At 43.2% G+C, this 14,391-nt stretch overlaps 1 protein-coding gene across 2 annotated transcripts in view; it reads left to right on the top strand.

The window, feature by feature from the left end:
- trpc5 (transient receptor potential cation channel subfamily C member 5) overlaps positions 1-14,391 on the top strand; it is a 136,968-nt gene that overhangs the window by 91,274 nt on the left and 31,303 nt on the right. For both annotated transcript variants that reach the window (XM_003226401.3, XM_062964125.1), the window contains exons 4-6: positions 8-344; positions 4,309-4,448; positions 13,204-13,526. In XM_003226401.3, the coding sequence (XP_003226449.1) occupies positions 8-344; positions 4,309-4,448; positions 13,204-13,526 (800 nt within the window). The remainder of the gene's footprint in view (positions 1-7; positions 345-4,308; positions 4,449-13,203; positions 13,527-14,391) is intronic.

Below are 14,391 nucleotides of genomic sequence, written 5' to 3'. Positions count from 1 at the left end.
GTCCCAGTTTGTTGCCCAGCCCAACTGCCAGCAGCTGCTCGCAACGCTTTGGTACGACGGCTTTCCCGGATGGCGGCGGAAGCACTGGGCGGTCAAGCTCCTGACCTGCATCACCATTGGACTCCTCTTCCCTGTGCTTTCTGTGGCCTACCTGATTGCGCCAAAGAGCAGGCTTGGACTGTTCATCAAAAAGCCATTTATAAAGTTCATCTGCCACACGGGCTCCTACCTGACCTTCCTCTTCATGCTCCTCCTCGCCTCGCAGCACATTGTCAGGACTGACCTCCACATGCAGGGACCTCCTCCCACCGTCGTCGAATGGATGATCCTCCCCTGGGTTTTAGGTAAGTCCAGGGATGCAAATACATATTGGGGTTTAATGAGAATTGCATGCAGATCTGTGCTGTTATAGAGGCTGCTATTTCTGTGAAAATCTGGTTGACACTCATACTGCAGAATCTGGTTTAATTTCTTAAATGTTTTTAGAAAGGCGTGACCTTTTACAGATCATCAACTTTTGGAAAACCAGAATCTCCTTAGCCTTTTGGAGAAAAATGGCATCCACAACTATTTGAAAATCATAACCTTTTGTAAAGGTATGATCTTCCAGAGAACAGCAAAAAACTCATTTGAGTAACAGCTTCTTTTCAGTGGTATATAACCACATGTACTCATGAAAGGCAATTTAGTTTTCAGTTCTTAGATTGTTAACCTAGTTAACCTCTTATCTGTTCACAGCATTTCTCAACCCGTGGGGGGTCATGAGGGTGTCAGAGGGGTCGCCAAAGAACAGTATTTTCCGTTGGTCATGGCGCTTCTGTGTGGGAAGTTTGGCCCAATTCTGTTGTTGGTGGGGTTCAAGGTGAACTACAAATCCCAGCAACTACAACTCCCAAATGTCAAGATCTATTTTCCCAAACTCAGCTAGTGTACAAATTTGGCCATATTGAGTATTCATGCCAAGTTTGGTCCATCCATCATTGTTTGAGTTCACAGTGCTCTCTGGATGTAGATGAACTACAACTCTAAAAGTCAAGGTCAATGCCCACCAAACCCTTCCAGTATTTTCTGTTGGTCATGGGAGTTTTGTGTGCCAGGTTTGGTTCAGTTCCATCCTTGGTGGAATTCAGAATGCTTTTTAATTGTAGGTGAACTATAAATCCCAGCAACCACAACTCCCAAATGACAAAATCAATCTCCCCAACCCCATCAGTATTCAAATTTGGGCGTATTGGGTATTTGTGCCAAATTTGGTCCAGTGAAAGAAAATACACCCTGCACATCAGATATTTACATTACAATTCATACCAGTAGCAAAATGACAGTTCTGAAGTGGCAACAAAAATAATTGCATGGTTGGGGGTCCCCACAACATGAGGAACTGTATTAAGGGGTCTCGGCATTAGGAAGGTTGAGAACCACTGATCTAGGCACTAGACTCCTATTTCTGCAGACCAAAATCCCATTGGCTTTTTAAGCTGCCAAATCTTGCCAAGGAAGCTCTGGGGTTGCCTAAATTTGGAAGTGACTTGAAATCACTACAGTTACAACAGTGAATATTTCAGTATTTTGCCCTTTACCTTAATATCTTTACCTTCTGTCCCACCTTCTTTACTGTTGCGATAAATGAGTAGATTAACTGCCGGCAGAGAACCCCATATGCTACATGTATTGTGAGTAAGCCATGTTAGGTCTGTTTCTATAGTGACTGCCTGCAATGAACGTGGCTGTTCTTTCCGTTCAGTCAATAGCCCCATCCTACTTTTGCTCAACTGCAAGGAGTGCAACCTTTTTCAAGAGGAGAGGTGGTAGCTGCAAGACGAAACATGAACCTGCTTATTCACAACAATCTCATCCTCGGCTCATTACTTCTCCCCAAATCCACACCGTTTCCTCAGAGGCCTTCGTGCAATTGCAACTTGGAGGCAGGTGTTAAGAAACAGGGCTCAGGTCAGCCACAGTTTGCTTGCAGGGATATGCCTGCCTTTTCCATCCATAGAGGTACGGACTCATCCCTCGGAAGCTTCCCTTCCAATCCTTCCTTTTTAGAAAGGGAGAGCGAAGCACACAAATAGCAGACGTGAGGATGCACAAGATGTGGAAGGCTCATTGGTTTGATTTTTTCCTATGCAAATCACAGCTCAGGAGAAGACTTCCAGAGAAGGGATGCTCAACCTATATATGGCTTTGGAAACTCTGGAGAAAAAAGGTTAATCGTTTTCCACAAAATAAGTAGGAGTGCATCTACACTGATGAATTGATGCAGTTTGAACTCCCATTGCTCATTGCCTTAGAATCATGGGATTTGTAGTTTGGGGAGGCCCCAGACTGTATGGCAGAGATGAGGAAGGAGAAGGAGAATAGGAAAAGGAAGAAGATAGAGTGAGAACTGATCTACATCTGTTGGAAATAGCAACCTTCTTCAAGCCTCCACCAGTAATTTGTTTTGTATATGATTCTGTTTGTTTACTGTATTGTATATGTATGTTTTGGTATACAGCTTACCTTTTACTCCATGTTTCTTGAGGTTGTGGGAGGGGCTGCACACCACATGATCAGATCTGAGACTGCTCAGAACTCAGACTCCTTTTAAGAACACAGAGATGCTTTAGACTTTGGACTGTTAAGATCATTTGTGTGTTTGTGTGTGTGTCAGGAGCAACTTGAGTCGCTTCTGGAGTGAGAGAATTGGCTGTCTGCAAGGACGTTGCCCAGGGGACGCCCGGATGTTTTGATGTTTTTACCATCCTTGTGGGAGGCTTCTCTCATGTCCCCGCATGGAGCTGGAGCTGATAGAGGGAGCTCATCCGCACTCTCCCCAGATGGGATTCGAACCTGGCAGCTTTCAGGTCAGCAACCCAACCTTCAAGTCATGAGGCCTTAGTCCACTACGCCATCGGGGTCTCCTGTTAAGATCATAACAAAGATGCTCTGTGTTACCTGCACAGAGAAACTACTTCAAACCTATTTGTAAGTGAATTGACAAGTTATGTACCTGTATGCTAAATATATGAAGGTTGTGAGTAAACCAAATATATTACTTTTAACGAAGTCTGCTTGATTTTTGCCTCTTGAGAGCATGATATAGAAACAAGATGTTTTATGGGAGAGTAGATGCTTTTGGGCACTGAAAGGAACACTTCCGAAGAACTGCTATATTTTGTGCATTTTGTGCATTGGCATAATCTCACCCTTCCTAATGCCGCAACCCTTTAATACAATTCCTTATGTTGTGGTGACCCCCAACCGTGAAATTATTTTTGTTGTTATTTCATAACTGTCATTTTGCTACTGTTATGATTCGTAATGTAAATATCTGATATGCAAGATGTATTTTTATTTACTGGACCAAATTTGGCACAAATACCCAATACGCCCAAATTTGAATATTAGTGGGGTGGGGGGATGTTTTTGGCATTTGGGAGTTGTAGTTGCTGGGATTTATAGTTCACCTACAATCAAAGAGCATTCTGAACTCCACCAACAATGGAACTGAACCAGACCTGTCACACAGAACTCCCATGACGAACAGAAAATACTGGAAGGGTTTTCTTGAGTTTGGGAGTTGTAGTTCACTTACATCCAGAGAGCAATGTGGACTCAAACAATTATGGATCTGGACCAAACTTGTGAGGTCAGTCCCAGCAGACCTCACAACCTCTGAGGATGCCTGCCATAGATGTGGGCGAAACGTCAGGAAAAATGCTTCTGGAAAACTCACAGCAATCCAGTGATTCCAGACATGAAAGCATTTGACAACACATTGTCCAGTCTCTCTCCGAAGCATTACATTACAGGATCATTCATAATTATACATTCTAATGGAGAAAATGCAGCTAAGTTCCAAATAAGCTGGAAACCAGGGAATGATGTGTCCTTCTCTATGTAAACGTTATCTAAGAAGAAAGCAAATCTTTCCCCAAAAAGGTTAAATTGGAGCTTCTTAGGCAAAGCCCAATTGTACTGTGTGTTTTCATCTTGATCTAAAAAGATTTTTCAATCATCCCGAATGGACGTTTCATTAACCTTTCTTTTTTTGTCCTTTTCTTTCTTTTGAAGTCAAGGTCCAAATATTTATGCTTGAGCCCTCCCTTCTATTTCATGTTCTCTCCTAGCAAATTGCTCAGAAAGCTGCATTATTACATTTGGCAGCAGCAGAGGCAAAAGGAGAACCGCAAGTTGTTTCCGGGCCGTTACTCTTCCAATGGCCTTTTCCTTACATCCCAATCCGCGCTGCTTCGGTGCCCAGCCGGTAATGATGCCTGATGGAAATTGATTCCTTTTTTTCCTCTTCTCTTTCCTCTCCAGGCTTTATTTGGGGAGAAATCAAAGAGATGTGGGACGGCGGCTTCACGGAGTACGTCCACGATTGGTGGAACCTGATGGATTTCGCAATGAACTCCCTCTACTTGGCCACCATCTCCTTGAAAATTGTGGCCTATGTCAAGGTACCCAACAGGCATGAAATGTCTGTGTGTAGAGTCTTCTATGACATTTTTTCCATTTTCCTTTTCTTTTCCAAGAGTCAAGCTTTAAGATATTCAAGGGAAGGGTTTCTATTGATTCCTCCACTATCACAAACAGTGAGGACACAAGGGAGGCATCTAGGAATGCAGTTTGCCACCACTTTTAACAGCCATGGCTCAATGCTATGGAATCCTGGGAGTTGTAGTTTTAAAGGGCTATCGCCTTCTATGTCAAAATGTTCTTAGTGCCTTAGCAAATCTCAGGATATCTCCTTTCCCTCTGCTAACCAGCAAAGACCCTTTTTTATTCAGGCAGGACTTTGGCTTACTTCTTATCTGGCAGAAGTGTGCATTTTTGTGTTTCATGGTCGGAATCACTGGGTTGCTGTGAGTTTTCCGGGCTGCACGGCCATGTTCCAGAAGCATTCTCTCCTGATGTTTCACCCACATCTATGGCAGGCATCCTCAGAAGTTTTGAGACCTGTTGGAAACTAGGCAAGTAGAGTTTATATATCTCTGGGAAGTCTAGAGTGGGAGAAAGAACTCTTGTCTGTTCGTGGCAAGTGTGAATGTTGCCATTATCCACCTTGATTAGCATTGAATGGCCTTGCAGCTTGAAAGCCTGGCTGCTTCCTGCATGGGGGAATCCTTTTGGGGAGGTATTAGGTGGCCTTGATTGTTTCATGTCTGCAATGCTATCTTCTGAGTGTTCTTCTTTATTTGCTGTCCGGTTTTTGGGTTGTTTTTTTTTAATACTGGTAGCCAGATTTTGTACATTTTCATGGTTTTCTCCTTTCTGTTGAAATTGTCCACGTGCTTGTGGATTTAACACCTCGAATAGCCTGGCAGCTTCAAAGCCTGGCTGCTGTCTGGCTGGGGGAATCCAATGCTAATCAAGGTGGCCAATTGCAACATTCACAGTTGCCTCAAACAGACAAGAATTCCTCCTCCCAGCCTGGACATTATTCCACAGATATATAAACCCAACTTGCCTAGTTTCCAACAGACCTGACAACCTTTGAGGATGCCTGCCATAGATGTGGGCATAAACATCAGGAGGGAATGCTCCTGGAACATGACCATACAGTCTGGAAAATTCACAGCAAGCCAGTGATTCCAGCCATGAAAGCCTTTGACAACACGTTGTTCCTTTTTTCTTTATGGATCATGGAGTGGTGCACAATGACAACGGAGCAACCGCTTTGAAAGCAAACCCTCCGATAAGACAGACAGGCTCTTCCAGGAGATCAAGGGCAGCAGCAGGAAAGAAGGATCTCAAACCCTGCAAGTCGGTATTTATTAGAGAGAGATCGGCCGACTTCAAGCAGCCCTCTCTGCTCAGAGCGATTGCGGTGATTAAAAACCAAGCCTTGCTCGAGGTGCCTCAAGCCTTGTGCCTCACAATGCAAAACCTGCTCTTTCAAGAGCAACTCTCTCTGGAAGACAATCCCAGAGCTTCAAATACTCCATGATTCTCTCTTCATTCACATCATCTTTCCCCCTTATGAAATCTGGTGACCTAAATTGGCCCACTGCTGCATTTGGGTCCATGCTTGTGGCTTTCTTGCACAAACCTGCCTTGTTTGGGGTTTAGAGATGTCCTTCTCCAGACGTCATTTCTCCCTGAGCTTTAAACAGTAGACTGTAAATATTATTAATTTTTTACATTAAATCCATCACTGTGATCAACAGATGAAAATAATAATTAAAACCAGTGGCATCTGGTGGTTTTTATATCCGATGTGGCAGTAAGTCCTCATTTTAGTTTCTGTCTGAAAGGAGATATAATCGGCGCTCCCTATCCAACCATGACTTGAAAATATTTGCAAAAAGACCAAAAACCTTATTTTGGATTCACTCTTCTATATAGGGGTGCAGTTTTCTTAAGTCATTGTATGTACAGTAATGACTCTTGGGAGCCGTCAGTGGTGCAGCGGGTTACACTGCTGAGCTGCTGAACTTGCTGACCAAAGGTAACAGGTTCGAATCCGGGGAGCAGGGTGAGCTCCCGCTGTTAGCCCCAGCTTCTGCCGACCTAGCAGTTCGAAAACATGCAAATATGAGTAGATCAATAGGTACTGCTCCGGTGGGAAGGCAATGGCACTCCATGAAGTCATGCCAGCTACATGACCTTGGAGGTGTCTACGGACAACACTGGCTCTTTAGCGTAGAAATTGAGATGAGCATCAACCCCCAGAGTTGGACACGACTAGACATAATGTCAGGGGAAACATTTACCTTTACCTTTAATGGGACTTGAGCATCTATGGATTTTGGTATCCATTGGAGATCCTGAAAAAAAAACTCAAAAGGTTGACTCCCCAAATCCAATTAAAAAGATTCAGCATTTTAAACAGACCCTTTAAAAATCTCCATTACTAAATGATTATTTGTAATAGTTTCAACATTATTTCTATTTTAATGTTTCCCTTTCTATATATTGCATTGCTTTTACGGTTAGCCACTTTGGGTCTCCTTTTTGAGAGATAGGGGGGATGATGATGATGATGATGATGATGATGATGATGATGATGATGGATCCACAGTGGCACAATGGGTTAAACCCTTGTAGTGGCTGAGCTGCTGACCTGAAGGTTGGGTTATTGACCTAAAGGTTGCCGGTTTGAATTCAAAAGATGGGGTGAGCTCTTGTCTGTCAGCTCTAGCATGAGAGAAGCCTTCCAGTCCCCTGAGCAATGTCTCTGTAAATGGCCAATTTTCTCACACCAGAAGCAACTTGCAATATGCTCTCAAGTCACTTCTGACATGATAAAAAATGATGATAATGATTGTGATGATATCCAGATCATTCCTTGCCTCCAAGCAAGGGAGCCATCATAGTCCATGGATTAAAAATGATCATCTGAGCTGAATGAAACATCACATGAGAGACGGGATATGAAGATGTCAGACAGGATCTCTGCAAAATACTCTCTGGTGTGTGTCTTTTTTGGGTCATTTTGGGGATGGCTGTTTGTTGTTGTGCTTTCAAGTTATTTGCAACTCATGGCAACCTATTACACTCTCTTGTCCTACAACAGCTGGAATAGTTACTGGTATAGAAGGGCATCTATCCACCTTATGCCCTTCTGTATGTCTTTCTTTGGTCACTGCAAAGCCTTGGTCACTTTCTTTGGTCACTTTCTTTGCAGTAACCAAAGAAAGACATACAGAAGGACATAAGGTGGATAGATGCCCTTCTATACCAGTAACTATCCTAGCTGTTGTAGGACAAGAGAGTGTCATGGGTTGCCATGAGTTGCAAATGACCTGAAGGCACAAAAATATCAACAACAAAGTGAACGGCCATCTTCAAAATGTCCTGAAAGCATGTCCTTCTTTACATCTTGGCTGGAAGAGAAGAAAGGAAGAGGCTAGCAAAGTTTGCAGTGATCCAAGGAAGATATAAAGTGAACTTATGTGGCTCTATGGAGGCATATGTTGGACTAACTGTGCATGCCATTAAGGGTGCCAACCTTTGTGTTATAAGAGAGCTTGATGGATTGCTATGAGTTGGAAATGACTTAACAGCAGATATCTCAGAAGCATCTGGCTGTGTCTCGACAACCAGATACAGAATGATGACACCACCTGCTGAGATCTCCAGTAGTGGACCCAGGTCTCCATCCCAATCCTCACCAGCCATGAAAGGGCCATAAAGGACATAAAGAGGCTCAACAATAACTCAAGCAAATGTTGCTTAGCTGCGCATGTGGAACTAGGACACTCTGCTTATGTGTTCCTAGAAGAGTTTTGTTTTTGTTTTTTGTGTGGTGTTGTTTTTAACCATGCAACCTCACTGCTTGGTTTTTGCCCAGGCAAATTGGTTTGCTGCCTTCTCATGGATTGCCCAACTTTTCAGAGAAAATCTGCTCGAGTGAAAACCTTGGCCGCTGTTCCATTGACTCATAGACGGATGAATTCCTTTCCCCCCGATTGTCTTACCGCATCTCTTTTGGCTGCCCCAATACCTCGTTTCAAAACTGCTGCATGGTTTTTTTTTTGCAGCTTGTTTTTGCAAATGTTCGGGCCGGGCTGTGGCGTAGGCTGTTGAACAACCAGCTGCAGCCAGCTTCAATGAATCACTCTGACCAGGAGGTCATGAGTTCGAGGCCAGCTCGGAGCCTCGTGTTTGTCTTGTCTTTGTTCTATGTTAAGGCATTGAATGTTTGCCTTATATGTGTAATGTGATCCATCCTGAGTCCCCTTCGGGGTGAGAAGGGCAGAATATAAATACTGTAAAAAAATGTTTAGAACATCGCTTTTAGGAGTAAACCCCTTTCTGCCTCAAATGCAGCCCATCTGTTTTCCAGTTCTTTTGTCTACTATATGTGCTCCATGATTCAACTTGTTGATAAGAGCTCCTGGTGGCGCAATGGGTTAAACCCTTGTGCCGACAGGACTGCTGCCGAAAGGTTGGCGGTTCGAATCCAAGGAGTGGGGTGAGCTCCTGTCTGTCAGTTCCAGCTTCCCATGTGGGGATATGAGAGAAGCCTTCCAGCGCATGCGTCCAAGCGTCCTCTGGGCAACGTCCTTACAAATGACCAATTCTCTCACACCAGAAATGACTTGCAGTTTCTCAAGTAGCTCCTGACATTAAAAAAAACACCTTGTTGATCATTTCAGCAGCATTTTGACATTGATGTCCCCCATCTGCTTGTGTCTTTTCTGTATCACAGTCTCTAAACTGGGCATTTTTGGATTATAGATCCCAGCATCCCCTTCCCATCACAGCCTAAAAAAAGAGGTTCTTTCGCAAGTTTAGTTGCCTACAGTCATATGCTTCATGTGAATAAAATTGTCCTCCTTCTTTGGGGGGAAAATCACCCACAAAATAATTAATCCTTCACCCACTTCTCATTATTTTTCTTCATGCGTTCTGCTTCCCCCCTCGCCGTACTCCATCACAAAAGCAAAGAAAAATAACCCACTGGGACTGAGAAGAACAAGAGTTATTACATCAAGCAGTAACAGAAAATGAGCAACAGCTGAGAGTCTACATCAACTACAATAGATAGATACACACATACATACACATATCCTTTGCTTACTGTATATACTCATATCTAGAGCATATATAACTAGTGTATCTGGATTTTAGGAAGGCCTTTGACAAGTTCCCCCATGACCTTGTGGCAAACAAACTTGTCAAATGAGGGCTAGGCAAAACTCCTACCTAATGTTGTTGTGGATGATGATGTGGGGGGATACATTTACTTTTTCTGCAACCCATTGGTACATTGAAGGCACCACATTGACTCCATTATGAATCGTGAGTCAAAATGTGAGCAAATCCTGCTCCTTAAACTGCAACTTCCATGATACAATAGGACAGAAAACCATGGAACCATATAATGGTGTAGTGTGGACAGGTCCCAAATTGCATCAAAGTGTGTTGCCTACAGGATCCCATCCTTAGCATTTATACACTTCAGAGGGAGAAACACACATTCCTAATGAATGCCAATATATTATCTGGCTCTCCAACATGTGAGTCAGATCCTAAGGATCCAGTGGCTTTGGCAGCTCTTGGATGCTCCAATGTGGTTCTGACTTCAAGCAAACCACATCAAAACAGTATTTGGAATTGCATGTGAGAAAAATATATGTTGTGCAGAGCTGAAGAAAGATCACAGTGAAGGCTGCAAAAAAGGAGGGATCTTATTAATGAGCTTATTAATGTTCTCAAATAATATGCTGTGTCTAGGTTGGTTCAGCAAGTGCTCTGTTACAGCTGACTTCTCACAACCTCTGAGGATGCCCGCCATAGATGTGGGTGAAACATCAGGAGAGAATGCTACTGGAACATAGCCACACAGCCCGGAAAACTCACAGCAGCCCATTTCTGCCATGCTTGGAGCCATGCTTGGACATTTCTACCATGTATTCTGATTTTTTTAAAAGAACATTTTTGCCTTCCAATGTCTTCTATTTAGTATTTGAGCAATTATCCCACATTTTGCTCCTCTCCCTAGACAATTTATGCCCAAGAGAGGTCTTTTTTGTAACAAGAAATACCTTGCTCACTTTCCGTTAGGTAAAGGTAAAAGTTTCCCCTTGAAATTAAGTCTAGTCATGTCCGACTCTGGGGGTTGGTGCTCATCTCCATTTCTAAGCCGAAGAGCCGGCATTGTCCATAGACACCTCCTAGGTCATGTGACCATAGGCATGACTGCATGGAGTGCCGTTATCTTCCCACAGAAGCGGTACCTATTGATCTACTCACATTTGCATGTTTTCAAACTGCTAGGTTGGCAGAAGCTGGGGCTAATAGCAGGAGCTCACTCCGCTCCCTGGATTCAAACTGCTGACCTTTCGGTCAGCAAGTTCAGCAGCACAGTGATTTAACCTGCTGTGTCACCAGGGGCTCCCGGTCACTTTCTGTTATTAAGACAAAATCCTAAACATGGTCAGAATGTCCTTGGTGGACAATTTGGCCCATTGTTTTAGGGGCGGGATGTGTGTTTTGGCTAATCTGGCCCTATAAGGTATTTGCTGAAGGCTCAAATTCTCTGTTGAAGTAAAGAAATCCATGTCCTCACCAAACTGTAGATTCCAGGGCTTTGCACAATGTTGCCATGGCAGTTAAAACAGTATCAACCTTCTATAACTCTGTATTCTGGATCCATTCTGGGATAGCTGCATTGTCCCGGCAAGTTTGATATTCACTAGTATCTGGAAAAGTACCTTCAGTGCTTTGGCACAAGATGGCAAAAATGACTACATAGGACATGAGAAGGGTGCACCATTGATTTTCTTTCTTTTAAAGACTGATTTCAGTTTGTCCTTGAGGCCACCAAAAAGTACAGTTCTGGGCTATCTATTAACTTTGTCAAGTTCTTATCCGTTGGGGTCAGCAGAAACTCTGGCCAAGGGACACTGTCGAAAAGGAGAGATCCTTTTGGCAGCCCAGCAGATCCCTTCTCAAGCACAACCACAACATTTTAAAAAACAGCAAACAATTCAATGCTAGCAGTTCAAGGGGCTTTCCCTATGATCTTGCAAACCTAGGGTTGTGGCCATGGGTGTAGAACGAATGAAGTTTGACATCACTTGAACTGCCATGGCTCAATGTTATGGAATCCTAGGCTTTACGAGTTTTTTTTCATGTCAGGGGCGACTTGAGAAACTGCAAGTCGCTTCTAGTGTGAGAGAATTGGCCATCTGCAAGGATGTTGCCTAGGGGATGCCTGGATGTTTGATGTTTTACCTTCCTGTGGGAGGCTTCACTCATGTCCCCAGCATGGGGAGCTAGAGCTGACAGACGGAGCTCACCTCGCCCCCCTGATTTGAACCACTGACATTTTGGTCAGCAGTTCAGCCAGCACAAGAGTTTAACCCATTACACCACCGGGGGCTCATGTTTATCCTTCTCACCTAAAAAATACTAGTGCCCCTCAAACTACAACTCCCAGGAATGGCTTCACAATTACAAAGTACGTGGTGTTCAACTCAGAGGGAAGAAGAGAAGGAAGGAAGAAAATCATCCCCTTCCCAATTGAGCTCCGGCAAAAGCAAGCTGCCGCCCCCTCTATTAGCTTATTTGCTCTTCCTCGTTAATAGCACTATGTAACAAAAATTGAAAAAAATCTGTTTCTGGTTTGAAAGTATTATTTCCTGTTTAAGTGTGTGGTACCTACTTTGAAAGTAGTTGTTATTACACTCCAGAAACTTTGTTTTTGTGGCTGCCACAAACTTTGTTGACTTGGTTGAGACTCGAGATATTCACTGAAAAACTAGAGCAAAATGTGCTGCAGGATGTCTTGCAAAAATACAAAGTTTTTTGCAGTTGAGTAAACTTTTTCCATACTTTTAATGATAGAACCAATTAGGAGATGACATTTATAACCTAGGAACAAAAAATGTGTCACATAGTATAATATTTGGCATAATGATAATGATAATGATAATAATAATAAACTTTATTTACATACCACCCTATCTCCTTGAAAGGGCCCAGTGCGGTTCCCAACATGCCAAAACATTCAATTGCTGAAAAGAAACCATACAACAAACTAAACATACTAAAAACAGTAAACATAAAACAAGAACATATTCAAAGTGCTGCCTTTAGCCTATAAAGCCCTAAACGTTTCTGGCCCAGCTTACTCCCTGCCTAGAGATATTAGATCAGCCCCCTCCCTTCTAAGCTTCAGAAGGAAAGTAAAAACTTGGTTATGGCTTTTGGAAAATAATTTAGTGCAATAATAGACCTAGCATATGTGAAATGATTACAGAATGGTCTCGGACTACAGTTTGGATGGCATGGTTTTAATGTTGAATGTATTGCTTTTAACTGTTAATAATGTATTAATTTTAATTTGATTTATTTTAAGCTCCCTGTATGTGGTGAGGCATTGAATAGTTGCCACATGTAAGCCGCCCTGAGTCCCTTTCGGGGTGGAGAAGGGCAAGATATGAATGAGGCAAATAAACAAACAAACATCTATTTCAAAACAATCACAAAAATTAAAATCCAATTACAATATGCAGATGATGATGATGATGGTGATGATGATGATGATGATTCAAAGTGGCTCACAACACAGAAAAAGAAATCCTGTCCATGTTGTTTGGTTCTTGGAGTCTCGATTTCCATCCATCAAATATTGGAGAGGGTGCATTGTGTACTGGGTTTATGTGTGTGAAAAATTGCAAATGCATGTGGTCGGAGGTCTTGACTGCAGCCATTCACTCTGTGTTCCTTTCCTCCCCCCTCCCCTGTTATTTCTTGCAGTACAATGGCTCCCGTCCAAGGGAGGAATGGGAAATGTGGCACCCCACCCTCATTGCAGAAGCCCTCTTTGCCATATCAAACATTTTAAGCTCCTTGCGTCTCATCTCCCTGTTTACAGCAAACTCTCACCTGGGACCCCTCCAGATCTCTTTGGGACGCATGCTGCTAGACATCCTCAAATTCCTCTTTATTTACTGCTTGGTGCTACTGGCCTTCGCCAATGGACTCAACCAGCTCTATTTCTATTACGAGACCAATGCCTCCGAGGAGCCCAACAATTGCAAGGGGATTCGGTGCGAGAAGCAGAACAATGCGTTCTCCACGTAAGGCCTCTCCTTTGCTTTTCTTCACCCCTGGATGTCATTCCTCTCTCTCTCTCTCTCTCTCTCTCTCTCTCTCTCTCTCTCTCTCTCTCTCTCGCTCTCGCTCTCGCTCTCGCTCTCTCTCTTTGCATGCTTGGCAGCGGCAGGTATATAGTGGAAATGGCTTTATTTATTCATAGGCGAGCGCGTCAGCACTCTTTGCCAGGGTTATGTAAGGCTGGCTTGAGTTATCTCCGACTGACATTCTGCAGAGGGACGAAGCAAGCATCCAACTGGTTGCACCAAGGTGCTGTAAAGGCAGAGGGACTTCACGTATCGCTTCATGTATGGCAGATTCCTGTCATTTACATTTGCAAATCCAGAGAGAACAAAGCAGCCAGGGTTTGGTTCTCGAAGGGCTTATCCGCGGAGTCATCCTCCCAGACGTTTCGAGACCAAATCCTTAAAAGGGTCTGTTTAAAATCACCATAGCATTCCCATTAGTGAGTTAAGTGGAAAGAAGGGTTTATCGCTGGAAGGCAGTTGCCCTTTGAAAATGGGAGGCGCAGTGTTTGACATTATAAGCTGTTTTCTTACCGATGATCCTAGCATGCTATATCTCACACACACACACACACACACACACACACACACACACACACACACGTGTGTTATACTGTATTTCTTAGATTCTAAGACACACTTTCCCCCAATATAAACATCTCTAAAATGGGGTGCATCTTAGAACCGTGGGTGCATCTAATGTATTTTTTTTGTTACTGATGGCACTGGCATTAATTAGTGTCTTAAAGCAAAACAATCATATTTCTTTGAATAGATAGCTAAACAGAGATATATACATATGCATATACATATGGGTAACTCA

This window comes from Anolis carolinensis, unplaced genomic scaffold (assembly GCF_035594765.1).
Source record: "Anolis carolinensis isolate JA03-04 unplaced genomic scaffold, rAnoCar3.1.pri scaffold_12, whole genome shotgun sequence".
NCBI classification, from domain to species: domain Eukaryota; kingdom Metazoa; phylum Chordata; class Lepidosauria; order Squamata; family Dactyloidae; genus Anolis; species Anolis carolinensis.
The sequence above is the reverse complement of the archived record's forward strand: the minus strand, read 5'-3'. Positions and strand labels throughout refer to the sequence as shown.